The sequence below is a fragment of the Nomascus leucogenys genome, chromosome 4 (assembly GCF_006542625.1).
Source record: "Nomascus leucogenys isolate Asia chromosome 4, Asia_NLE_v1, whole genome shotgun sequence".
Lineage (NCBI taxonomy): Eukaryota > Metazoa > Chordata > Mammalia > Primates > Hylobatidae > Nomascus > Nomascus leucogenys.
The window spans coordinates 25329207-25351227 of NC_044384.1; the positions used below are offsets into that span (position 1 = coordinate 25329207).

Sequence of the window (22021 nt, forward strand, 5' to 3'; positions counted from 1 at the left end):
CCGCATACTTCCACAGCTCTCCGCCGAAAGCTCAGGCCTGTTACCCAACGCGAGACACCGCAAAGCATCCCCAACCCGGACACCGCAAAGCATCCCCAACCCGGACACCGCCCCGACTCAGGCTGGGCTCACTCGCAGCTTCCTCCGCCGTCACAGCGGAGCTCGACGCCCGCGCTCGCTTTCAAACCGCCCCAACATGGCGCCGGCCTGTGGTGCGCATGCGCGGCAGTGGTGCGCCGGGAGCGAGCGGAGGCGAGGGAGCGGCCGAAGAGGCGAGGATGCCGTGGAGCGTTAGGTCGCGACCTCTGCTGGGAGGTGCTGTTTCTCTCTCCTTTCTGGGGCTGGGAGTGGGGGGATGTGGGCTGCATCCAAGTCGCTGCCCCCCACGCCCTCCCAACCTCCGTCACAGCTATTCTCGGCCTGTTTGCGCGGGGACTGGCCGATCTCCCTTCGGCCGGCCCCGGGGTCTGCGGGAGGGGACTGGCTGGGGAGGGAGACTTAAGGGCGCTGGCGGCTGTCGTTCCGGTCGCTGAGAGTCGGCCCCACAGCTCCAGTTTTTCCAAGAGAGTTCAGCCTCCCCACTTCCAGAGCATCCACCGCCAAAAATAAGACATCATCTCAGCTAGTAGGCAGTCCCCCTCACCATTTCTTTCACTCCCTCTTAAGTGCCTTTCCTATCACACCCCGGAGCCTCTCACACACAAAGCAGATGGGAGATTGGAGACCCGAGTTTAGCCAGGGATGGGATTTAACAAACTCCTAGGAAGCCTTGATTCCCAGGGAAGAATGTTAGTGACCCAGCACGGATTGGGGACCCAGTCAGGCAGCCCAGAAAGAGGGACATTATACAAACATATGTAAAGACCCACTAACATGTGTGAACCTGTCTTCAAGTCTGGAAAGAATCCAGTTTCAATCAATTGGTGTATCCAAAAAAGAGGCCATCCCAATGTTGGTTTATGTTTATTTTCCACTGACCCTATGAGTGAAGATATCCTTCACCATGACTCCATCTGAGTATGTTCCAGCTCATCCGACGTTCCATCACCAGGTAATAAAATTGTAGTCTTCCCGTTTGCGCTTTCTTCTTTTTACCCTTTGTAGCCTACTAAATTTTACTTTCCCTTTTCTCTTAGCAAATGAAAAGGTCCGGAAGCTATAACGTTCAGTTTAGTGGTTAAATTAAATACAGGTCTATTGCGCCAGTAATAGTTGGTGACTTGAAAATAAGACATACCCTGCTAGTGGTATGTCCCAATAATCTTCAAAGTCTCTAGATCAATTAATATCAAGTAGGTTCCTAATAGGAAATCAAGAACGGTGTTTTATATGCTAAGACGAGCCCTGGTCAGGGATTAAACAAGGATTGCTAATGACGTGAGCTTAAAAAGTTAGATTTTTGTATCCACGTTCCACCTAAATGTCTTTTTAAACTGAGTTTCTTTAAAATAGTTTCTTAAAGATTCTTTTTATAAACAGTATCTTGTAAAGTTTTTTGTACTATCTTTTTCTTTCATCTTGGGGCCTATATGTAGCAAATGTTTCCTAATGAAGACAAAGTATTGATAAAGGACATTGAGAAGATATAAAGGAAATTATCAAATATATTGACCTAATTCATGGATCAAAATAATTCTACTTCTGCCTTGTTTCCTCACAGGTTAAGAGATATGGAGATTTCCACAAGGATTTGGAGAGGAGCCCCAGTAGTTAATAAAATTCTGCATTAGATCTGTCAGGAAAGGTAAAGAAACCAGGACTCTGCTAGGAAAGAGGAGGTTATAATAATGGTTTACTAAAACTTTTCAAATATAGAGACTATCAACTACCTGTTGTGCCTTGCTGAAGAATTAAATAAGAAAATAGATTTATGATCCAACCTGAAGAGTTTTAAGTGAGAGCTAAGGAAGAAATGTTTCAATAATTAAACTTTGAGGTTTATTTAAGTGCTTAAGGAGGCGGATCTTTGGAGAGTTTTTTAAATGATGAATTTACATGTGTCCATTTTTTTAAAGAGAAACTAACCATTTTGATAACCTAGTATAGGGCTCCACACTGTTTCAAGCATTTTTACATATATTAACTCAATTAATCCTTATAATGATTCAGTGAGATAGATATTATTATCCCCATTCTATAGATATGGAAGTTGAAGTTCAAAGGTTAAACAATTTATCCAAAATAATATAGCTGGTACTAAGTGACAAAGTCAGGATTTGAATCCAGTTCTGTTTTCACCTTACCTGCCAGCTTCCCCTAACTGAAAGCTGGATGATGAGCCAAAGGACCAGTGAGACTGCAGCTTCCGGAACTCATTCACAGCAGAAATAGTTATGTCTAGTCTCTTACTCAAAGGTTGTTGCTACACCTACCACAGTGCCTGTCTCAGTCCTTTTGGGCTGCTATAAGAAATTACCAAAGACTGAATGACTTGTAAACAATAAATTTAATTCTGAGTTCTGGATCCTGGAAGTCTGAGATCTGGATGCCAGCATGGTTAGGTTCTGGTGAGGGCCCTCTTCTGGTTGCAGACTGCTAACTTCTGGCAGTGTCCTCACATGGCAGAAGGGGCCAGTGAGCTCCCTGGGGTCTCTTTTGTGAGGGCACTAATCCCATTCATAAGGGCTTTGCCCTCATGACCTAATCATCTCCTAATATCACCCTGGGAGTTAGGATTTCAACATATGCATTTTAGGGAGATATAAACATTCAGTCCATTGCAGTTTCTAACTTCAAGTAGGGTTCAATGTGTTTAAATTGAGTTAATTTAAACTTGATCCTATCTGAGGAGGTGACATTTAAGCAAAGATACCTATGAAACAGTTATATGAACACATTGCAGAAGAAAGTGACAAGCAGAAGGAACAGCAAGTACAAAGAACCTGAAGTCAGAAATTGCTTTATTGTATTTGAGGAACAGCCAGGAGATCAAATGTTTGGAGCTAAGTGGACAAGAAGAAGACTGGTAGGAGGTATATTTGAAGAGGAAGCCAGGGGTCAGATCATGTAGTGCCACTGCTACTCACTTTAAAAAGATTAATCCTCAAGAGCACATAACCAACAGCTCATGATGCTTCACAAGACAAAGGATGCATGATTAAACTGTTAGAAATTAAAATTATTTATTGAATGACTATCGTTATGCCAGGCACAGGATAGAACCTTAAGCATATCATCTCATTTAATCCTCACACTAATTCTACATGACAGATATTGTATACCTTGAGAAAAATGGAAAAACAGAAATATTAAGTAACATGCTTCACACAATAGGTGGCAGAGACAAGATATGACCCAGGTTTCTGATTCCAAAGTCTAGATTTTTCTACTATACCACAGTTTCTCATTTGAAAGACTGTAAGGAGACAGCAGTTCATGCATATATGCATTCATCAAAAAATTATGTTCATTTCTATGTGACAGGCACTATAGAAATAATAAAATGTAAGATAGCACTTTTTAAGTTTTTATATGATTACATTCTTACCAGTTGTTTGTTTTTAAAACTTTGCAGACAGATGGACTACAAGGCAATTGCCCAACAAACTGCCCAAGAAGTTTTAGGTTATAATCGAGATACATCAGGCTGGAAAGTGGTTAAAACTTCAGTAAGAAAATAAGTTATGTTTCAAGAGTTTTTAAGTAAGAAACAATTCATTGTAACGACTTTTTAAAAAAAATATTTTCTGTGCCAGGTGCAGTGGTGTGCACCTATAGTCCCAGCTACTCAGGAGGCTGAGACAGGAGGACTGCTTGGGCACAGGAGTTTGAGGCTGTCATGCACTATGATTGTGCCTGTGAATAGCCACTGTACTACAGACTGGGCAACACAGTGAGACCCTGTCTCTGAAAAATATATGTATATATTTTTTTTCTTTTACAAACCAGAAAAAAAAGTTTTTTTACTTTTGTTAGTTTTTCATTTTCATTTTTCCTGCATTTGCCAGCTAATTATTTGTGGATTTTTATTCCCCTTTGAGAAAAAGATAACTGTTTCCAGTAAGGCTTCTAGAAACTTCCATGGAAATCTGTGAGTACAATCTTCTATTTACAATTACTGTTTTAAATTCAATGCCATTAATGTATCTGCAATTTCAGTGCTGCTTCATTAGCTATAATAAATTATTTTATAGTAATAAATAGAAATTATTAAGTCACCAGGCTGAAATGTGATAATAATAAAATACAGCAATCAGATACCATCTAATCTTCTATTTTCAAATCTGATGACAATCAGATAAAAAATCTCTTCTAATTGCTAATTCACTAAAATAGGAAATTTTCACTTCAAGAAATAATTACTATAAAAACAGATTGATATTTTCTTACTAACAGTAATATTTTATGGAATTTTAAACCCTTCATGTGGACATTAAATGAACCACTAACAAGTAAAGTTTATTTCTTCATTTTATTTTATTTTTTTGAGACAGGGTCTCACTCTGTCACCAGGCTGGAGTGCAGTGGCACAATCTCGGCTCACTGCAACCTCTGCCTCCTGGGCTCAAGCAGTCCTTCCACCTCGGCCTCCTGAATAGCTCGGACTACAGGTGCACACCACCACGCCCGACTAATTTTTATATGTTTTTATAGAGATGGGGTTGCCCAGCCTGGTCTCGACCTCCTGAGCTCAAGTGATCTGCCTGTCTTGGCTTCCGAAAGTGCTGGGATTACAGGTGTGAGCCACTGTGCCCAGCCTACTTCCTGATTTTAAATATGCATTTTTTTTTGTATGCTTCTTTTAAATATACTTTTAAGGATCAAATTATTTCAAATACAAGTACACTAAGGGAAAGTATATTGACTTTTTTTTTTATTATTATTATACTTTAGGTTTTAGGGTACATGTGCACAATGTGCAGGTTTGTTACATATGTATCCATGTGCCATGTTGATTTCCTGCACCCATTAACTCGTCATTTAGCATTAGGTATATCTCCTAATGCTGTCCCTCCCCCTCCCCCAACCCCACAACAGTCCCCGGAGTGTGATGTTCCCCTTGCTGTGTCCATGAGTTCTCATTGTTCAATTCCCACCTATGAGTGAGAACATGCGGTGTTTGATTTTTTCTCCTTGCGATAGTTTACTGAGAATGATGTTTTCCAGTTTCATCCATGTCCCTACAAAGGACATGAACTCATCATTTTTTATGGCTGCATAGTATTCCATGGTGTATATGTGCTACATTTTCTTAATCCAGTCTATCGTTGTTGGACATTTGGGTTGGTTCCAACTCTTTCCTATTGTGAATAGTGCCGCAATAAACATATGTGTGCATGTGTCTTTATAGCAGCATGATTTATAGTCCTTTGGGTATATACCCAGTAATGGGATGGCTGGGTCAAATGGTATTTCTAGTTCTAGATCCCTGAGGAATCGCCACACTGACTTCCACAATGGTTGAACTAGTTTACAGTCCCACCAACAGTGTAAAAGTGTTCCTATTTCTCCACATCGTCTCCAGCACCTGTTGTTTCCTGATTTTTTAATGATGGCCATTCTAACGGGTGTGAGATGGTATCTCACTGTGGTTTTGATTTGCATTTCTCTGATGATGGCCAGTGATGATGAGCATTTCTTCATGTGTTTTTTGGCTGCATAAATGTCTTCTTTTGAGAAGTGTCTGTTCATGTCCTTTGCCCACTTTTTGATGGGGTTGTTTGTTTTTTTCTTGTAAATTTGTTTGAGTTCATTGTAGATTCTGGATATTAGCCCTTTGTCAGATGAGTAGGTTGCAAAAATTTTCTCCCATTCTGTAGGTTGCCTGTTCACTCTGATGGTAGTTTCTTTTGCTGTGCAGAAGCTCCTTAGTTTAATTAGATCCCATTTGTCAATTTTGGCTTTTGTTGCCATTGCTTTTGGTATTTTAGACATGAAGTCCTTGCCCACGCCTATGTCCTGAATGGTATTGCCTAGGTTTTCTTGTAGATTTTAATGGTTTTAGGTCTAACATTTAAGTCTTTAATCCATCTTGAATTAATTTTTGTATAAGGTGTAAGGAAGGGATCCAGTTTCAGCTTTCTACATATGGCTAGCCAGTTTTCCCAGCACCATTTATTAAATAGGGAATCCTTTCCCCATTTCTTGTTTTTGTCAGGTTTGTCAAAGATCAGATAGTTGTAGATATGCGGCATCATTTCTGAGGGCTCTGTTCTGTTCCATTGATCTATGTCTCTGTTGTACCAGTACCATGCTGTTTTGGTTACTGTAGCCTTGTAGTATAGTTTGAAGTCAGGTAGCGTGATGCCTCCAGCTTTGTTCTTTTGGCTTAGGATTGACTTGGCGGTGCAGGCTCTTTTTTGGTTCCATATGAACTTTAAAGTAGTTTTTTCCAATTCTGCGAAGAAAGTCATTGGTAGCTTGATGGGGATGGCATTGAATCTATAAATTACCTTGGGCAGTATGGCCATTTTCACGATACTGATTCTTCCAACCCATGAGCATGGAATGTTCTTCCATTTGTTTGTATCCTCTTTTATTTCATTGAGCAGTGGTTTGTAGTTCTCCTTGAAGAGGTCCTTCACATCCCTTGTAAGTTGGATTCCTAGGTAATTTATTCTCTTTGAAGCAATTGTGAATGGGAGTTCACTCATGATTTGGCTCTCTGTTTGTCTGTGATTGGTGTACAAGAATGCTTGTGATTTTTGTACATTGATTTTGTATCCTGAGACTTTGCTGAAGTTGCTAATCAGCTTAAGGAGATTTTGGGCTGAGACAATGGGGTTTTCTAGATATACAATCATGTCATCTGCAAACAAGGACAATTTGACTTCCTCTTTTCCTAATTGAATACCCTTTATTTCCTTCTCCTGCCTGATTGCTCTGGCCAGAACTTCCAGCACTGTGTTGAATAGGAGCGGTGAGAGAGGGCATCCCTGTCTTGTGCCAGTTTTCAGAGGGAATGCTTCCAGTTTTTGCCCATTCAGTATGATATTGGCTGTGGGTTTGTCATAGATAGCTCTTATTATTTTGAGATACGTCCCATCAATACCTAATTTATTGAGAGTTTTTAGCATGAAGGATTGTTGAATTTTGTCAAAGGCCTTTTCTGCATCTATTGAGATAATCATGTGGTTTTTGTCTTTGGTTTTGTTTATATGCTGGATTACATTTATTGATTTGCGTATGTTGAAGCAGCCTTGCATCCCAGGGATGAAGCCCACTTGATCATGGTGGATAAGCTTTTTGATGTGCTGCTGGATTCGGTTTGCCAGTGTTTTATTGAGGATTTTTGCATCAATGTTCATCAAGGATATTGGTCTGAAATTCTCTTTTTTGGTTATGTCTCTGCCAGGCTTTGGTATCAGGACGATGCTGGCTTCATAAAATGTGTTAGGGAGGATTCCCTCTTTTTCTATCGATTGGAATAGTTTCAGAAGGAATGGTACCAGTTCCTTCTTGTACCTCTGGTAGAATTCGGCTGTGAATCCATCAGGTCCTAGACTCTTTTTGGTTGGTAAGCTATTGATTATTGCCACAATTTCAGAACCTGTTATTGGTCTATTCAGAGATTCAACTTCTTCCTGGTTTAGTCTTGGGAGGGTATATTTGTCGAGGAATTTATCCATTTCTTCTAGATTTTCTAGTTTATTTGCATAGAGGTGTTTGTAGTATTCTCTGATGGTAGACTGTATTTCTGTGGGATCGGTGGTGATATCCCCTTTTTCATTTTTTATTGCATCTATTTGATTCTTCTCTCTTTTCTTCTTTATTAGTCTTGCTAGCAGTCTATCAATTTTGTTGATCTTTTCAAAAAAACCAGCTCCTGGATTCATTAATTTTTTGAAGGGTTTTTTGTGTCTCTATTTCCTTCAGTTCTGCTCTGATTTTAGTTATTTCTAGCCTTCTGCTAGCTTTTGAATGTGTGTGCTCTTGCTTTTCTAGTTCTTTTAATTGTGATGTTAGGGTGTCAATTTTGGATCTTTCTTGCTTTCTCTTGTGGGCATTTAGTGCTATAAATTTCCCTCTACACACTGCTTTGAACGTGTCCCAGAGATTCTGGTATGTTGTGTCTTTGTTCTCGTTGGTTTCAAAGAACATCTTTATTTCTGCCTTCATTTCATTATGTACCCAATAGTCATTCAGGAGCAGGTTGTTCAGTTTCCATGTAGTTGAGTGGTTTTGAGTGAGTTTCTTAATCCTGAGTTCTAGTTTGATTGCACTGTGGTCTGTGAGACAGTTTGTTATAATTTCTGTTCTTTTACATTTGCTGAGGAGAGCTTTACTTCCAACTATGTGGTCAGTTTTGGAATAGGTGTGGTGTGGTGCTGAAAAAAATGTATATTCTGTTGATTTGGGGTGGAGAGTTCTGTAGATGTCTATTAGGTCCACTTTGTGCAGAGCTGAGTTCAATTCCTGGATATCCTTGTTAACTTTCTGTCTCGTTGATCTGTCTAATGTTGACAGTGGGGTGTTAAAATCTCCCATTATTATTGTGTGGGAGTTTAAGTCCCTTTGTAGGTCACTCAGGACTTGCTTTATGAATCTGGGTGCTCCTGTGTTGGGTGCATATATATTTAGGATAGTTAGCTCTTCTTGTTGAATTGATCCCTTTACCATTATGTAATGGCCTTCTTTGTCTCTTTTGATCTTTGTTGGTTTAAAGTCTATTTTATCAGAGACTAGGATTGCAACCCCTCCCTTTTTTTGTTTTCCATTTGCTTGATAGATCTTCCTCCATCCCTTTATTTTGAGTCTATGTGTGTCTCTGCACGTGAGATGGGTTTCCTGAATACAGCACACTGATGGGTCCTGACTCCTTATCCAGTTTGCCAGTCTGTGTCTTTTAATTGGAGCATTTAGCCCATTTACATTTAAAGTTAATATTGTTATGTGTGAATCTGATCCTGTCATTATGATGTTAGTTGGTTATTTTGCTCTTTAGTTGATGCAGTTTCTTGCTAGCCTCGATGGTCTTTACAATTTGGCATGTTTTTGCAGTGGCTGGTACCGGTTGTTCCTTTCCATGTTTAGTGCTTCCTTCAGGAGCTCTTTTAGGGCAGGCCTGGTGGTGACAGAATCACTCAGCGTTTGCTTGTCTGTAAAGTATTTTATTTCTCCTTCACTTATGAAGCTTAGTTTGGCTGGATAGGAAATTCTGGGTTGAAAATTCTTTTCTTTATGAATGTTGAATATCGGCCCCCACTCTCTTCTGGCTTGTAGAGTTTCTGCCGAGAGATCAGCTGTTAGTCTAATGGGCTTCCCCTTGTGGGTAACCCGACCTTTCTCTCTGGCTGCCCTTAACATTTTTTCCTTCATTTCAACTTTGGTGAATCTGACAATTATGTGTCTTGGAGTTGCTCTTCTCGAGGAGTATCTTTGTGGTGTTCTCTGTAGTTCCTGAATCTGAATGTTGGCCTGCCTTGCTAGATTGGGGAAGTTCTCCTGGATAATATCTTGCAGAGTGTTTTCCAACTTGATTCCATTCTCCCCGTCATTTTCAGGTACACCAATCAGATGTAGGTTTGGTCTTTTCACATAGTCCCAAATTTCTTGGAGGCTTTGTTCATTTCTTTTTATTCTTTTTTCTCTAAACTTCCCTTCTCTTTTCATTTCATTCATTTCATCTTCCGTCAGCGATACCCTTTCTTCCAGTTGATCGCATCTGCTATGGAGGCTTCTGCAATCTTCGCGTAGTTCTCGATACTTGGCTTTCAGCTCCATCAGCTCCTTTAAGCCCTTCTCTCCATTGGTTATTCTAGTTATCCATTCTTCTAATTTTTTTTCAAAGTTTTTAACTTCTTTGCTATTGTTTTGAATTTCCTCCTATAGCTCAGAGTAGTTTGATCGTCTGAAGCCTTCTTCTCTCAACTCATCAAAGTCATCCTCCATCCAGCTTTGTTCCGTTGCTGGTGAGGAACTGTGTTCCTTTGGAGGAGGAGAGGTGCTCTGCTTTTTAGAGTTTCCAGTTTTTCTGCTCTGTTTTTTCCCCATCTTGGTGGTTTTATCTACTTTTGGTCTTTGATGATGGTGATGTACAGATGGGTTTTTGGTGTGGATGTCCTTTCTGTTTGTTAGTTTTCCTTCTACCAGACAGGACCCTCAGCTGCAGGTCTGTTGGAGTTTACTAGAGGTCCACTCCAGACCCTGTTTGGCTGGGTGTCAGCAGCAGTGGCTGCAGAACAGCGGATTTTCGTGAGACCACAAATTCAGCTGTCTGATAGTTCCACTGGAAGTTTTGTTTCAGAGGAGTACCCGGCTGAGTGAGGTGTCAATCTGTCCCTACTGGGGGGGTGTCTCCCAGTTAGACTGCTCAGGGGTGAGGGACCCACTTTAGGAGGCAGTCTGTCCATTCTCAGATCTCCAGCTGCGTGCTAGGAGAACCACTACTCTCTTCAAAGCTGTCAGTCAGACAGGGACATTTAAGTCTGTGGAGGTTCCTGCTGACTTTTTGTTTGTCTGTGCCCTGCCCCCAGAAGTGGAGCCTACAGAGGCAGGCAGGCCTCCTTGAGCTGTGGTGGGCTCCACCCAGTTCGAGCTTCCTGGCTGCTTTGTTTACCTAAGCAAGCCTGGGCAATGGCAGGCGCCCCTCCCCCAGCCTTGCTGCTGCCTTGCAGCTTGATCTCAGACTGCTGTGCTAGCAATCAGTGAGACTCCATGGACATAGGACCCTCCGAGCCAGGTGCGGGACACAATCTCCTAGTGTGCCGTTTTCCAGGCCCGTTGGAAAAGCGCAGTATTAGGGTGGGACTGACCCAATATTCCAGGTGCCGTCTGTTACCCCGTTCTTTGACTAGGAAAGGGAACTCCCTGACCCCTTGCGCTTCCCGAGTGAGGCAATGCCTCGCCCTGCTTCGGCTTGCGCACAGTATGCTTCACTGACTGTCCTGCACCCACTGTTTGGCACTCCCTAGTGAGATGAAACTGGTACCTCAAACAGAAATGCAGAAATCACCCGTCTTCTGTGTCGCTCAGGCTGGGAGCTGTAGACCGGAGCTGTTCCTATTCGGCCATCTTGGCTCCACCCCCCTGACTTTTTTTAGCTTAATCTTTCAGAGTTCATTTATTGCTCATGATAGTACAGCAGGGCCATCAGATCATCAAATTTTATTCAATTTCTTTTCTTTTGGAGTCCACTCCTTCTTTCAACTACCTCATTTTATGTTTCTTGCTTTTTTAAAATTTCACTAAAATTTACCTATGTTATATTTCAACCCAATTTTTTACCATTGGACAAAGCTGATATGCTTTCTCCCACTCACTTTAACAATGATCAGGAAAATAATCCCTACCTTATCGAAATAATGATTCTAATAGAGGCACTTTCAAAAATAAACTCAGGGAGTAGTGGGTATGGTCAAGCCTAGGTACACTAGGGGAATTAACTTTTGGATAATATGGTTTTTTGATATCTTACAGATCAGACCAGTGTAGGCAGCAACCTTGGCATTTTTTAAAAGCTTGGAAGTTATTCACTTAGTCTACAAGTAATTATTGAGTATTTATATACAGGGTGCTATACAATTGCCTAGAGCCAAAGAATAGGTTCTGTTAAGCTGTTCTAAAGCTTTAGTGGAAATTTTCATCAGAGATGTTTTACTCTTACATGCAAAACTAAACAATTGGTACTTTTTGCACTCACAGTTTGAGTGAAATTTATATGCACTGTATACTAGGTATTTATTGGTGCACAACAAATTATCCCATAACTTAGCTACTTAAACATTTATTATCTTATGGCTTCTCTGGATTAGGAATCCAGGAACAGCTTTGCTAGGTGCCTCTGCCTCAAGGAATCCACAAGGCTGTAATCAAGGTGTCAACTGGGCTTAGGTCTCATCTGAAGACTCATTTGAAGGAGGCTATGCTGCAAACTCACTCACACTGTTGTTGGCAAGATTCAGTCCCTCATGGGCTTGTTGAACCAAGGTCGTCAGTTCCTCGATGGCTCTTGGCTGGAAACTTCCTTAGTTCCTTGACATATGGCCTCTCCATAGGGCTATTCAAAACATAGCAGTTTACTTCCCTCACAATGAGGGGCTAGGAGACAGCAAGAAAGAGCAAATAAGGCAGAAGCCAATGTCTTTCTGCAACCTAATTGCATAAGTGACATCCATCACTTTTGCGATATTCTTTGTATTACAAGTGAATCACTAGATCCAGCCCTGACACAGAGGGAGGAGATTACACAGAATGTCAATACCAGGAGGTGGGGTTTATTGGGGATCACTTTAGAGGCTGCCTACTGCACAGTGGTTTTTGAAAACTGTCTTTTGATTCTGTTTTATAGTTGAGCTATAGTCTATTGAGTATCAAACAGCTTTAAATTTGACATTGATTAAAAAAATACATGAAGCTGCATTTTGCATGCATATTTTCTCCAGCGTGACCCACTGACTATCCTAATTTTGTACATTCTTATGTACATAAGGGGAGTATAATGAAAGTAGTTTATATTTGTCAATATGTATATTTTTTTCAAAATCAGCTATGGCAAGTATTTAGGTTCTTGTAAAATAAATCAAGCAGAATATGTTAGCTCATTTGAAGTTTACCTTCCCCAGCCAGAAGTGAAAAGAAAGTGAGATTTTTATCAAATAGGGAGGAAAGATAGGGAACCTTAAAATTGTTTGGTGCTTCAAACAAAGCTTCATGGCTTTATTTTAAAAGTTGGGAATAAAAAGGAAGCAAGAAATATGTGTATATGAATTTAGAATGGCAACTAAATACAAACACTATACACTTTGGGGATATATGGTAGGTTCAATGCAGTCTGCCATACTAGCATCTGAGAGAAATGTAATACCTTAAAATGCCCTGTGGAGAAAAAATGGGTTGCACTGTCAAATAAGTTTCTAAAACACTTCGTACTATATTATCTTTTATTTTATTTTATTTTTCCTTTTTTTGAAATAGGGTCTTGTTCTGTCACCCAAGCTGGAGTACAGTGGTGCCATCCTAGCTCACTGCAGCCTCTATCTCTCACCTCAGCCTCCCAAGTAGCTGGGACTGCAGGTGTGCACCACCACAGCTGGATAATTATTACTATTTTTTTTAGTAGAGATGAAGTCTCACTATATTGCCGAGGCTGACCTTCAGCTCCTGAGCTCAAGCACTCCTCCCACTCCAGCCTCCCAAAGTGCTGGGATTACAGGTGTGAGCCACCATGCCAGGAAAGATTCACTCTAAGGTTCAGAGAAATCCTGAAGTAAAGAAACTTGTTTAACTTCAATTCAAATTTTTCCAATTTTTTTTTCCAAGAAGATGCTTATAAAACATTGGCCAACAGAATGGAGGATTGACCTCAGATTTGGATTCTGATAGAAGCTTTAAGTGACCAAATATGTACAGAGAAAAGGAGGTTATTTTTCATTATTAACCTGTTGCCATCCTTGTGCTAGCCACCATCACCTCTCAATGGATTATTTTATTAACCTCCTAATCTCCTTGTGTCTACTCTTATTCAACTACATCCCATTCTTCAGACAATGGCCAAAGTATCTTTTTAAACTGATAATTCAGATTGTGTCACTCTGCTGCCTAAAATCTTCTAAAGGTATCCCATTGCATCTAGAAGTCCAGAAGAATTCTGCAAACTGAGACTTTGGGATAAGATGGCAGATAGGAAGCAGGGCTAATATGCACCTCCCACTTGGACATACAGAACAGCCTGTGGAGACTCACACCATGAACTTATGCTCCAAGAACTACCGCAGGAACATACCAAGAAAACCAAAAGAATACACAGACCTTTGAAAGAAGCAGCATGCCGCTGCAGATTATGTGAGACAGGCAAAAAACTGTGAGCTCCCAAAGTGTGGGAGGGGGAAAACCTGCCTCCAAACACACATCCCCACTGGGGAATCTGAAAATCCAGATCATGGGAGAGGGATATAACCTTACCTAGAGCTGAAATGGATTTAAGAAGCTGAGTGAAATAGCAAAAGCAATGGCAGGAAGTGCTTTGCAGGCACTCTCAGTCTCCAGCTTGAGCCCAGGGAAGCCATCCATGACTATATGTCACAGGGGCCCTCGGAGAAGGCAGCCAGTGGAATTAAAGAGGGGTCACAGGATGAAAGAAACTCCCAACTGAAATTACTAATAATTTTGATGGGGCAAAAATTTTCTTGAGCAGAATCGGTGGGGTCGGGGCAGCAGTGGGGGCTGCAAACGGGAATTGCTGCAGATACAAGTGTAGGAGTCACCACCAACGGAGTGGGCAGGCAGGGAGGGGCAAGTTTCAAAAACTTTGTTTGCCTTGACAGCAGGGAAGCTCATGGCCTGGGGCAAGGTCTGAGTAGGGCACTATGGGAGCAAGAACAGCCTCACCACCTGCGTGGGAGCTGGGTGAGACCCTTGCTACCTGCTGTCACTTATTTCCCTGGCAAACCATATGACACAGCAGAGGCAGCCACAGTTGCCTCTAGAACAGAACCCCATTGGCTGAGGACCACCCCCCTATTCCCCACAGTGGCCACGGCAAGCCCTTCCCAAGGAGAATCTGAGGCCAGACCTGCCTAATCCTGACCCCACCTTATGGAATTCCTCCATCCTGGTAATCGAACACAAAAGATAGAAACTCTTGGAAGCTTTATGGCCCTGCCCATTGCCTGAGAAACCGAAATACATACCCTGGCCAACTTAGGGCAAGCTTAGATCACCTACTACTACCGCAGCTGGTGCTCTCTTGAAAGCACCACTTCCTGGCTGGGGGCCAACTAACTCAGGCCATTACAGCAACTCATGACAGAGTAACCCTGATCCTAGGGCAAGACAACAGCTACTTCCATTGTCTGGAACATCCTGTCTAATCAGAGGTCCTGAGTGTGTCCACATGACAACTTCACTGCTACCATAACCAGCATTTGAGAAAGCCAGCACCCAAAACACATGTACAACCAAGGACTCTCACAAAGTCTACTTTACTCCCCTGCCACTTCCACCAGAGCAGATGTGGTATCTATGGCTGGCAGACCTGAAGAATGATCACATTACAGGCGTCTTAATAGACATTCCCCAGCAACAGACCAAGAAAAGCAATAACAATCACTGCAATCTGGCTCTCAGGAAGCCCCACCCTAGGGGAAGGGGGAGATCACCATATCAAGGGATCACCTCTTGGGACTAGACAGTCTGAACAACAGGCTTTTAAGTTCCAGAGCATTCCACTGAAATAGTCGACCCAAATAAGAAGAAACAATAAAAGTAATTCTCATAATCTGACAAAACAGGGTTCTATAACATCTCCAAAAGATTACACTAGCTCCTTTGCAATGGATCCAAACCAAGAAGAAATCTGTAGGTTGCCATAGAAAGAATTCAGAAGGTTGATTATTAAGCTACTCAAGGAGATACCAGAGAAACATGAAAACCAACTTAAAGAAATTTTTTTAAAAATATAGGAAATGGATGAAAAAGTCTCCAGAGAAATAGATATCATAAAAAACAATCACAACTTCTGGAAGTGAAAGACACACTTAGAGAAATACAAAATGCACTGAAAAGTTTCAACAGCAGACTAGAACAAGTAGAAGAAAGAACTTCAGAACTCAAAGACAAGACTTTCAAATTAACCCAATCAGACAAAGAAAAAAAGAATTTTTAAAAGCTGGGACCAGACACAGTGGCTCACACCCATAATCCCAGCATTTTGGGAGGCTGAGGTGGGTGGATCACCTGAGCTCGGGAGTTTGAGACAAGCCTAGGCAACATGGCAAACTCTGTCTCTAGTAAAAATACAAAATATTAGCTGGGCATGGTGGTGGATGCCTGTGGTCACAGCTACTTGAGAAGCTGAGATGGGAGGATCACTTGAGCTTCAAAGGTGGAGGTTGCAGTGAACCAAGATCACACCACTGCACTCCAGCCTGGGTGACAGAGTGAGACCTTGTCTCAAAGAAACAACAAAAAAATAGACAAAGCCTCCAAGGTATTTGGAATTACATTAAATGGCCAAACCTAAGAATAATTGGTGTTCCTGAGGAAGAAGAGAAATCTAAAAGTTTGCAAAACTTATTCGAGGGAACAATCGAGGAACACTTCCCTGGCCTTGCTAGAGATCTAGACATCCAAATATGAGAAGCTCAAAGAACACCTGGAAAATTCATTGCAAAAAGATCATCACCTAGGCACATAGTCATTAGGTTATCTAAAGTCAAGATGAAGGAAAGAATCTTAAGAGCTGTGAGACAAAAGCATCAGATAACCTATAAAGGCAAACCTATCCAATTAACAGCAGATATTTCAGCAGAAACCTTCCAAGCCAGAAGGAATTGTTGTCCCATCTTTAGCGTCCTGAAACAAACTAATTGTCAGCCAAGAATTTTGCTTCATAAATGAAGCAAAACTAAGCTTCATAAATGAAGGAGAGCTAAAGTCTTTTTCAGGCAAACAAATGCTGAGAGAATTTGCCACTACCAAGCCAGCGCTACAAGAAATGCTAAAAGGAGTTCTAAATCTTGAAACAAAGCTTTGAAATACACCAAAATAGAACCTCCTTAAAGCATAAATCTCACAGGGCCTATAAAACAATAACATACACACGCACACAAAAAAGGTATTAAAGCAATAACTAGCATGATGAATAGAATATTGTCTCACATCTCAATACTAACATTGAATGTAAATGTCTCAAATGCTTCATTGAAAAAATACAGAATTTCAGAAAGGACAAAACTTTACCAACCAAGTATCTGCTGTCTTCAAGAGACTCACCTAACACATAAGGTCTCACATAAAATTAAGGTAAAGGGGTGGAAAAAGATATTCCATGCAAATGAAAACCAAAAGCAGCAGGAGTAGCTATTCTTATATCAGAATAAAACAGACTTTAAAGCAAAAACAGCTTTAAGATACAAAGAGGGACATTATATAATAATAAAAGGATTAGTCTAATAGGAAAATACCACAATCCTAAATATATACACACCTAACACTGGAGCTCCCACATTTATAAGACAATTACTACTAGACCTAAGATAGAAGATAGCAGCACAATAATAGTGGGGGATTTCAATACTCCACTGACAGCACTAGATAGGTCATCAAGACAAAGTCAAGAAGGAGACAATGGGCTTAAACTAGTAGCATGTAACAAATGGACTTAACAGAGATTTACAGAAAATTCTACCCAACTACTGCAGAATATATGTTCTTTTCATCAGCACATGGAACATTCTCTAAGATAGACTATATGATAGGTCATAAAACAAGTGTCAATAAATTTTAGAAAATCAAAATTACATCAAATATCCTCTCATACCATAGTGGTATAAAACTGAAAATTAATTCCAAAAGGAAATCTAAAACTGCGCAAATACATAGAAATTACATAATCTGCTCTCGAACGATCTTTGAATCAACAATGAAATCAAAATGGAAATTTTTAAATTATTTGAACTGAACAATAATAGTGACACAACTTACCAAAACCTCTGGGTGATGCTAAGAGGAAAGTACATAGCATTAAATGCCTACACCAAAAGCCTGAAAGAGCATAAATAGACACTCTAAGCTCACACCTCAAGGAACTAGAGAAACATGAATAAGCCAAACCCAAACACAGCAGAAGAAAAGAAATAACAAAAATCAAAGTAGAAGTCAATGAAATTGGGATAAAAAATACAAAGGATAAATGAAACAAAAAGCTAGTTCTTTGAAAAGAAAAAATTGACAGACCATTAGTAAGATTAACCAAGAAAAGAAGAGAGAAGATCCAAATAAACTCAATTAGAAATGAAATGGGAGATATTACAGCCGATACCACAGAAATACAAAAAGATTGTTCAGGGCTACTATGAACACCTTTACATGCACAAGCTAGAAAATCTAGAGGAGATTGATAAAGTCTGGGAAAAAATACAACCCTCCTAGATTAAATCAGGAAGAAATAGAAAATCTGAAAAAAAAAATAATAACAAGTAGCAAGATTGAAACAATATTTTTTTAAATTGCCAACAAAAAAGTCCTGAAAGAGATGGATTCACAGCTGAATTTTATCAGACATTCAAAGAAAATTGGTATGATTTTACTGAACCTATTCCAAAAGATAGAGAAAGAAGGAATCCTCCATTCTATGAGGCCAGTATCACCCTAATAACACAACCAGGAAAGGACATTAAAAAAAAAACAACACAGACCAAGATCCCTGATTAACACAAATGCAAAAATCCTCAACAAAATACTAGCTAACCAAATCCAACAGTATAGCAAAAAGATAATATATACCATGATCAAATGCGTTTCATACCCAGGATGTGGGGATGGTTTAACATACCCAAGTCAATAATGTGATATATCACATAAAAACAAAAATTTTGATCATCTCAATAGATGCAGAAAAAGCACTGGACAAAATCCAGCATCGTTTTTGATTAAAACCCTCAACAAAATAGACATAGAAGGAACTTACCTCAAAGTAGTAAAAGCCATCTGTAACAAACCCACAGCCAACATTGTACTGAACAGGGAAAAGTTGAAAGCATTCCTCCTAAAAACTGGAACAGGAAAAGGATGCCCATTTTCACCACTTCTGTTCAACATAGTACTGGAAGTCCTAGCCAGAGCAATCATGCAAATGAGTAAAGAGGAAGACAGACTGTCACTGTTGATCAGAGGTATGATTGTATACCTACAAAACCCTAATGATTCATCCGAAAAGGTCCTAGATCTGATAAGTGAATAAAGTTTCAGGATAAAGTCAGTGTACACAAATCAGTAGAACTGCTATGCAGCAACAGTGACCAAGCTGAGAATGAAATAAAAAATTCAACCCCTTTTTCAACCACTGCAAAAAAAGAAATACTTAAGAATATATCTAACCAAGGAGGTGAGAGATCTCTACAAGGAAAACTGCAAAACACTGCTGAAAGAAATCATTGATGACACAAACAAATGGAAACACATCCCATGCTCATGAATGAGTAGAATCAGTATTGTGAAAATGACCCTACTGCCAAAAGCAGTCTACAGATTCAATGCAATTCCCATCAAAGTTCCATCATCATTCTTCACAGAACTAGAAAAAACAATCCTAAAATTCATATGGAACCAAAAAAGAATCCACATAGCCAAAGCAAAACTAAGCAAAAAGAATAAATCTGGAGGCACCACATTACCCAACTTCAAACTATTCTACAAGGCTCTAGTTACCAAACACCATGGGACTAGTATAAAAACAGGCACATAGATCAATGGAACAGAATAGAGAACCCAGAAATAAAGCCAAATACAGCCAACTGATCCACAACAAAGCAAACAAAAACATAAAGTGGGGAAAGGGCACCCTATTCAACAAATGATGCTGGGACAATTGGCAAGCTACATGTAGAAGAATGAAACTGGATCTTCGTCTCTTACCTTTTACAAAAATGTACTCAAGATGGATCAAAGACTTAAATCTAAGACCTGAAACCATAAAAACTCTAGAAAGTAACATTGGAAAAACTCTTCTAGATATTGTCTTAGGCAGAGAGTTCACAACCAAGAACTCAAAAGCAAATGCAACAAAACCAAAAATAGGTGGGATCTATTTAAACTAAAAGCCTGAATTGCAAAAGAAATAATCGGCAGAGCAAACAGATAACTCACAGAATGGGAGAAAATATTCACAAACTATGCATCCAACAAAGGTCTAATATCCAGAATCTATAAGAACTCAAATCAGCAAGAAAAAAAAATCCCATCAAAAAGTAGGCGAAGGACATGAATAGACAGTTCTCAAAAGAAGATCTACAAATGGCCAACAAACATGAAAAAGGCTCAACATCACTAATTATCAAGGGAGTGAAAATTAAAACCACAATGAGATACCATCTTACCCCTGCAAGAATGGCCATAATTTAAAAATCAGAAAATAATACATTTTGGCATGGATGTGGTGAAAAGGGAACACTTTTACGTTGCTGGTGGGAAGGTAAATTAGTACAACCACTATGGAAAACAGCATGGAGATTCCTTAAAGAACTAAGAGTAGAACTACCATTTGATCCAGCAACCCCACTACTGGGTATCTACCCAGAGAAAAAGAAGTCATTATATGAAAAAGACACATGCACACACATGCTTATAGCAGCACAATTTGCAATTGCAATTATATGGAACCAATGAGTGGATAAAGAAAATATGGTATATGTAAACCATGGAACACTACTCAGTTATAAAAACCAACAAAATAATAGCATTCACAGCAACCTGAATGGAGTTGGAGACCATTATTCTAAGTGAAGTAACTCAGGAATGGAAAAGCAAACATCATATTTTCTCACCTATAAATGAAAGCTAAGCTATGAGAACACAAAGGTGTAAGAATGATATAATGGACTCTGGGGACTCCAGGGAAAGGGTGGGAGGAGGATGATGGATAAAAGACTACACATTGGGTACAGTGTACACTGCTCAGGTGATGGGTGCACCAAAATCTCAAGAAATTACCACCAAAGAATTTATCCATGTAGCCAAAAACCACTTGTTTCCCCAAAACCTATTGAAATAAGTCCAAACATTTTATGATGTGCAGGTAACTATCTGGGCCCTGCTTACCTCTCTGACGTCATTTCTGACCGCTTCTCTTCATTGTCCTAGCCACAATAGACTTCTGTTGTTTGAATGCACTGAACTTAAACCCATCTCAGAGCCTTCTCTTGCCTGGCAAGCTATTCCCCCAAATGTTTCCAAAGCTAATGTCATTTTTATGTTCAAGATCTCAGTTTCATTGTCTTCTCTTCAGAATGACCTTCCTAGCCATGTGGCCAAAGTTTCCAAATACACACACTCAACCTCTATTTACTACACTGTTCTGCTATTATCTTCTTCATAGCACTTTTCCCTATGAGAAATTTATCTTCTTTGTTTTCTTATGTATTGTATGTCTCTCTTATTAGAATATAAACTTGATGAGGATACTAACTTTAATAGGCATCAGACTAGAAATAAATCACTTGTGTTCACTGCAGTATCCCTAGCACTAGAACAGTGTCTCTCACCAAGACACTCAATAAATATTTATTGAATGAATTTATGGACTTCAGTTATATTATATGGGCTACCAAATGGAAAGTTATATATCTTATAACTGCAGTATATAAAAATAAACTCAAGATAATTTTTCAACACATATGCCTTTTCTTAATAATTTGCCACTCAAAAAGGGCCTTTCGTGGTTAGCTTTAAGCATTTGCCTGAAAGACAGGCACTTCTTTGGTTGGAATTTCGTTCCTTTCTGCTCTTAAGGGATGAAATACAGACGTACTGGCATACGGGTCTACACATTTCTTTCAGTGTTAGAAGAAGTGAACAGTAATGTCTTACTATATGTCAGGCACCATGCTAAATACTTTTCTTTCATTTTCTAAATGTATTTCTTATATTTCCCACAATGTAAGCACTGTTATTATCCCCATTTTACAAATGAATAAGGGCCTATGTAAGTTACTATCTCCAAGTCACCTAGCTGGTGTTAGTGAGACAAAAACTTAGACACCAAGACTTTACCTCAGAGGCTGTACTTTCTTAATCATTATTCTCTCTGACCTCATCAAAACTGTCAGATGTATCTGTGGAATAATGAAGGCAGATTATCCAGAGATGGATTCTAGCAGAATGTACCTTTTCTGCCTTTATGCATTTCGTGCTTGTTTAGCATACTACTTTCTCCTCCATCATTACTACTTATTACCACCATCATTACCACCACTACATTTAATCCTCTATTCTACCTTCTGAGGCAGACATGTGAGACAGTTTGTAAGTTTTATAAATTAAAGCATTCAGGTTTAAACAGGTTGTATTAGTTCATTTTCAGGCTGCTGATAAACATACACCTGAGACTGGGCAGTTTACAAAATAAAGAGGCTTAATGGACTCACAGTTCCATGTAGCTGGGGAGGTCTCATAATCATAGGAGAAGGTGAAAGTCATGTCTTACATGGCAGCAGACGAGAGAATTGAGAGACAAGTGAAAGGGGAAACCCCTTATAAAAAATCAGATCTCATGAGACTTATTCACTACCACGAGAACAATATGGGGGAAATCACCTCCATGATTCAATTATCTTCCACCAGGTCTCTCCTACAACACGTGGGA

At 39.8% G+C, this 22021-nt stretch overlaps 1 protein-coding gene across 1 annotated transcript in view; it reads left to right on the forward strand.

Annotated features, from left to right (window-relative positions):
• Positions 1 to 252: 252 nt before the first annotated feature.
• STARD6 (StAR related lipid transfer domain containing 6) overlaps positions 253 to 22021 on the forward strand; it is a 42901-nt gene continuing 21132 nt past the window's right edge. The window contains exons 1-3 of the mRNA XM_003267524.2: positions 253 to 1051; positions 1661 to 3608; positions 3981 to 4030. Coding sequence (XP_003267572.2) covers positions 3384 to 3608; positions 3981 to 4030 — 275 coding nt within the window. The 5' untranslated portion in view covers positions 253 to 1051; positions 1661 to 3383. The remainder of the gene's footprint in view (positions 1052 to 1660; positions 3609 to 3980; positions 4031 to 22021) is intronic.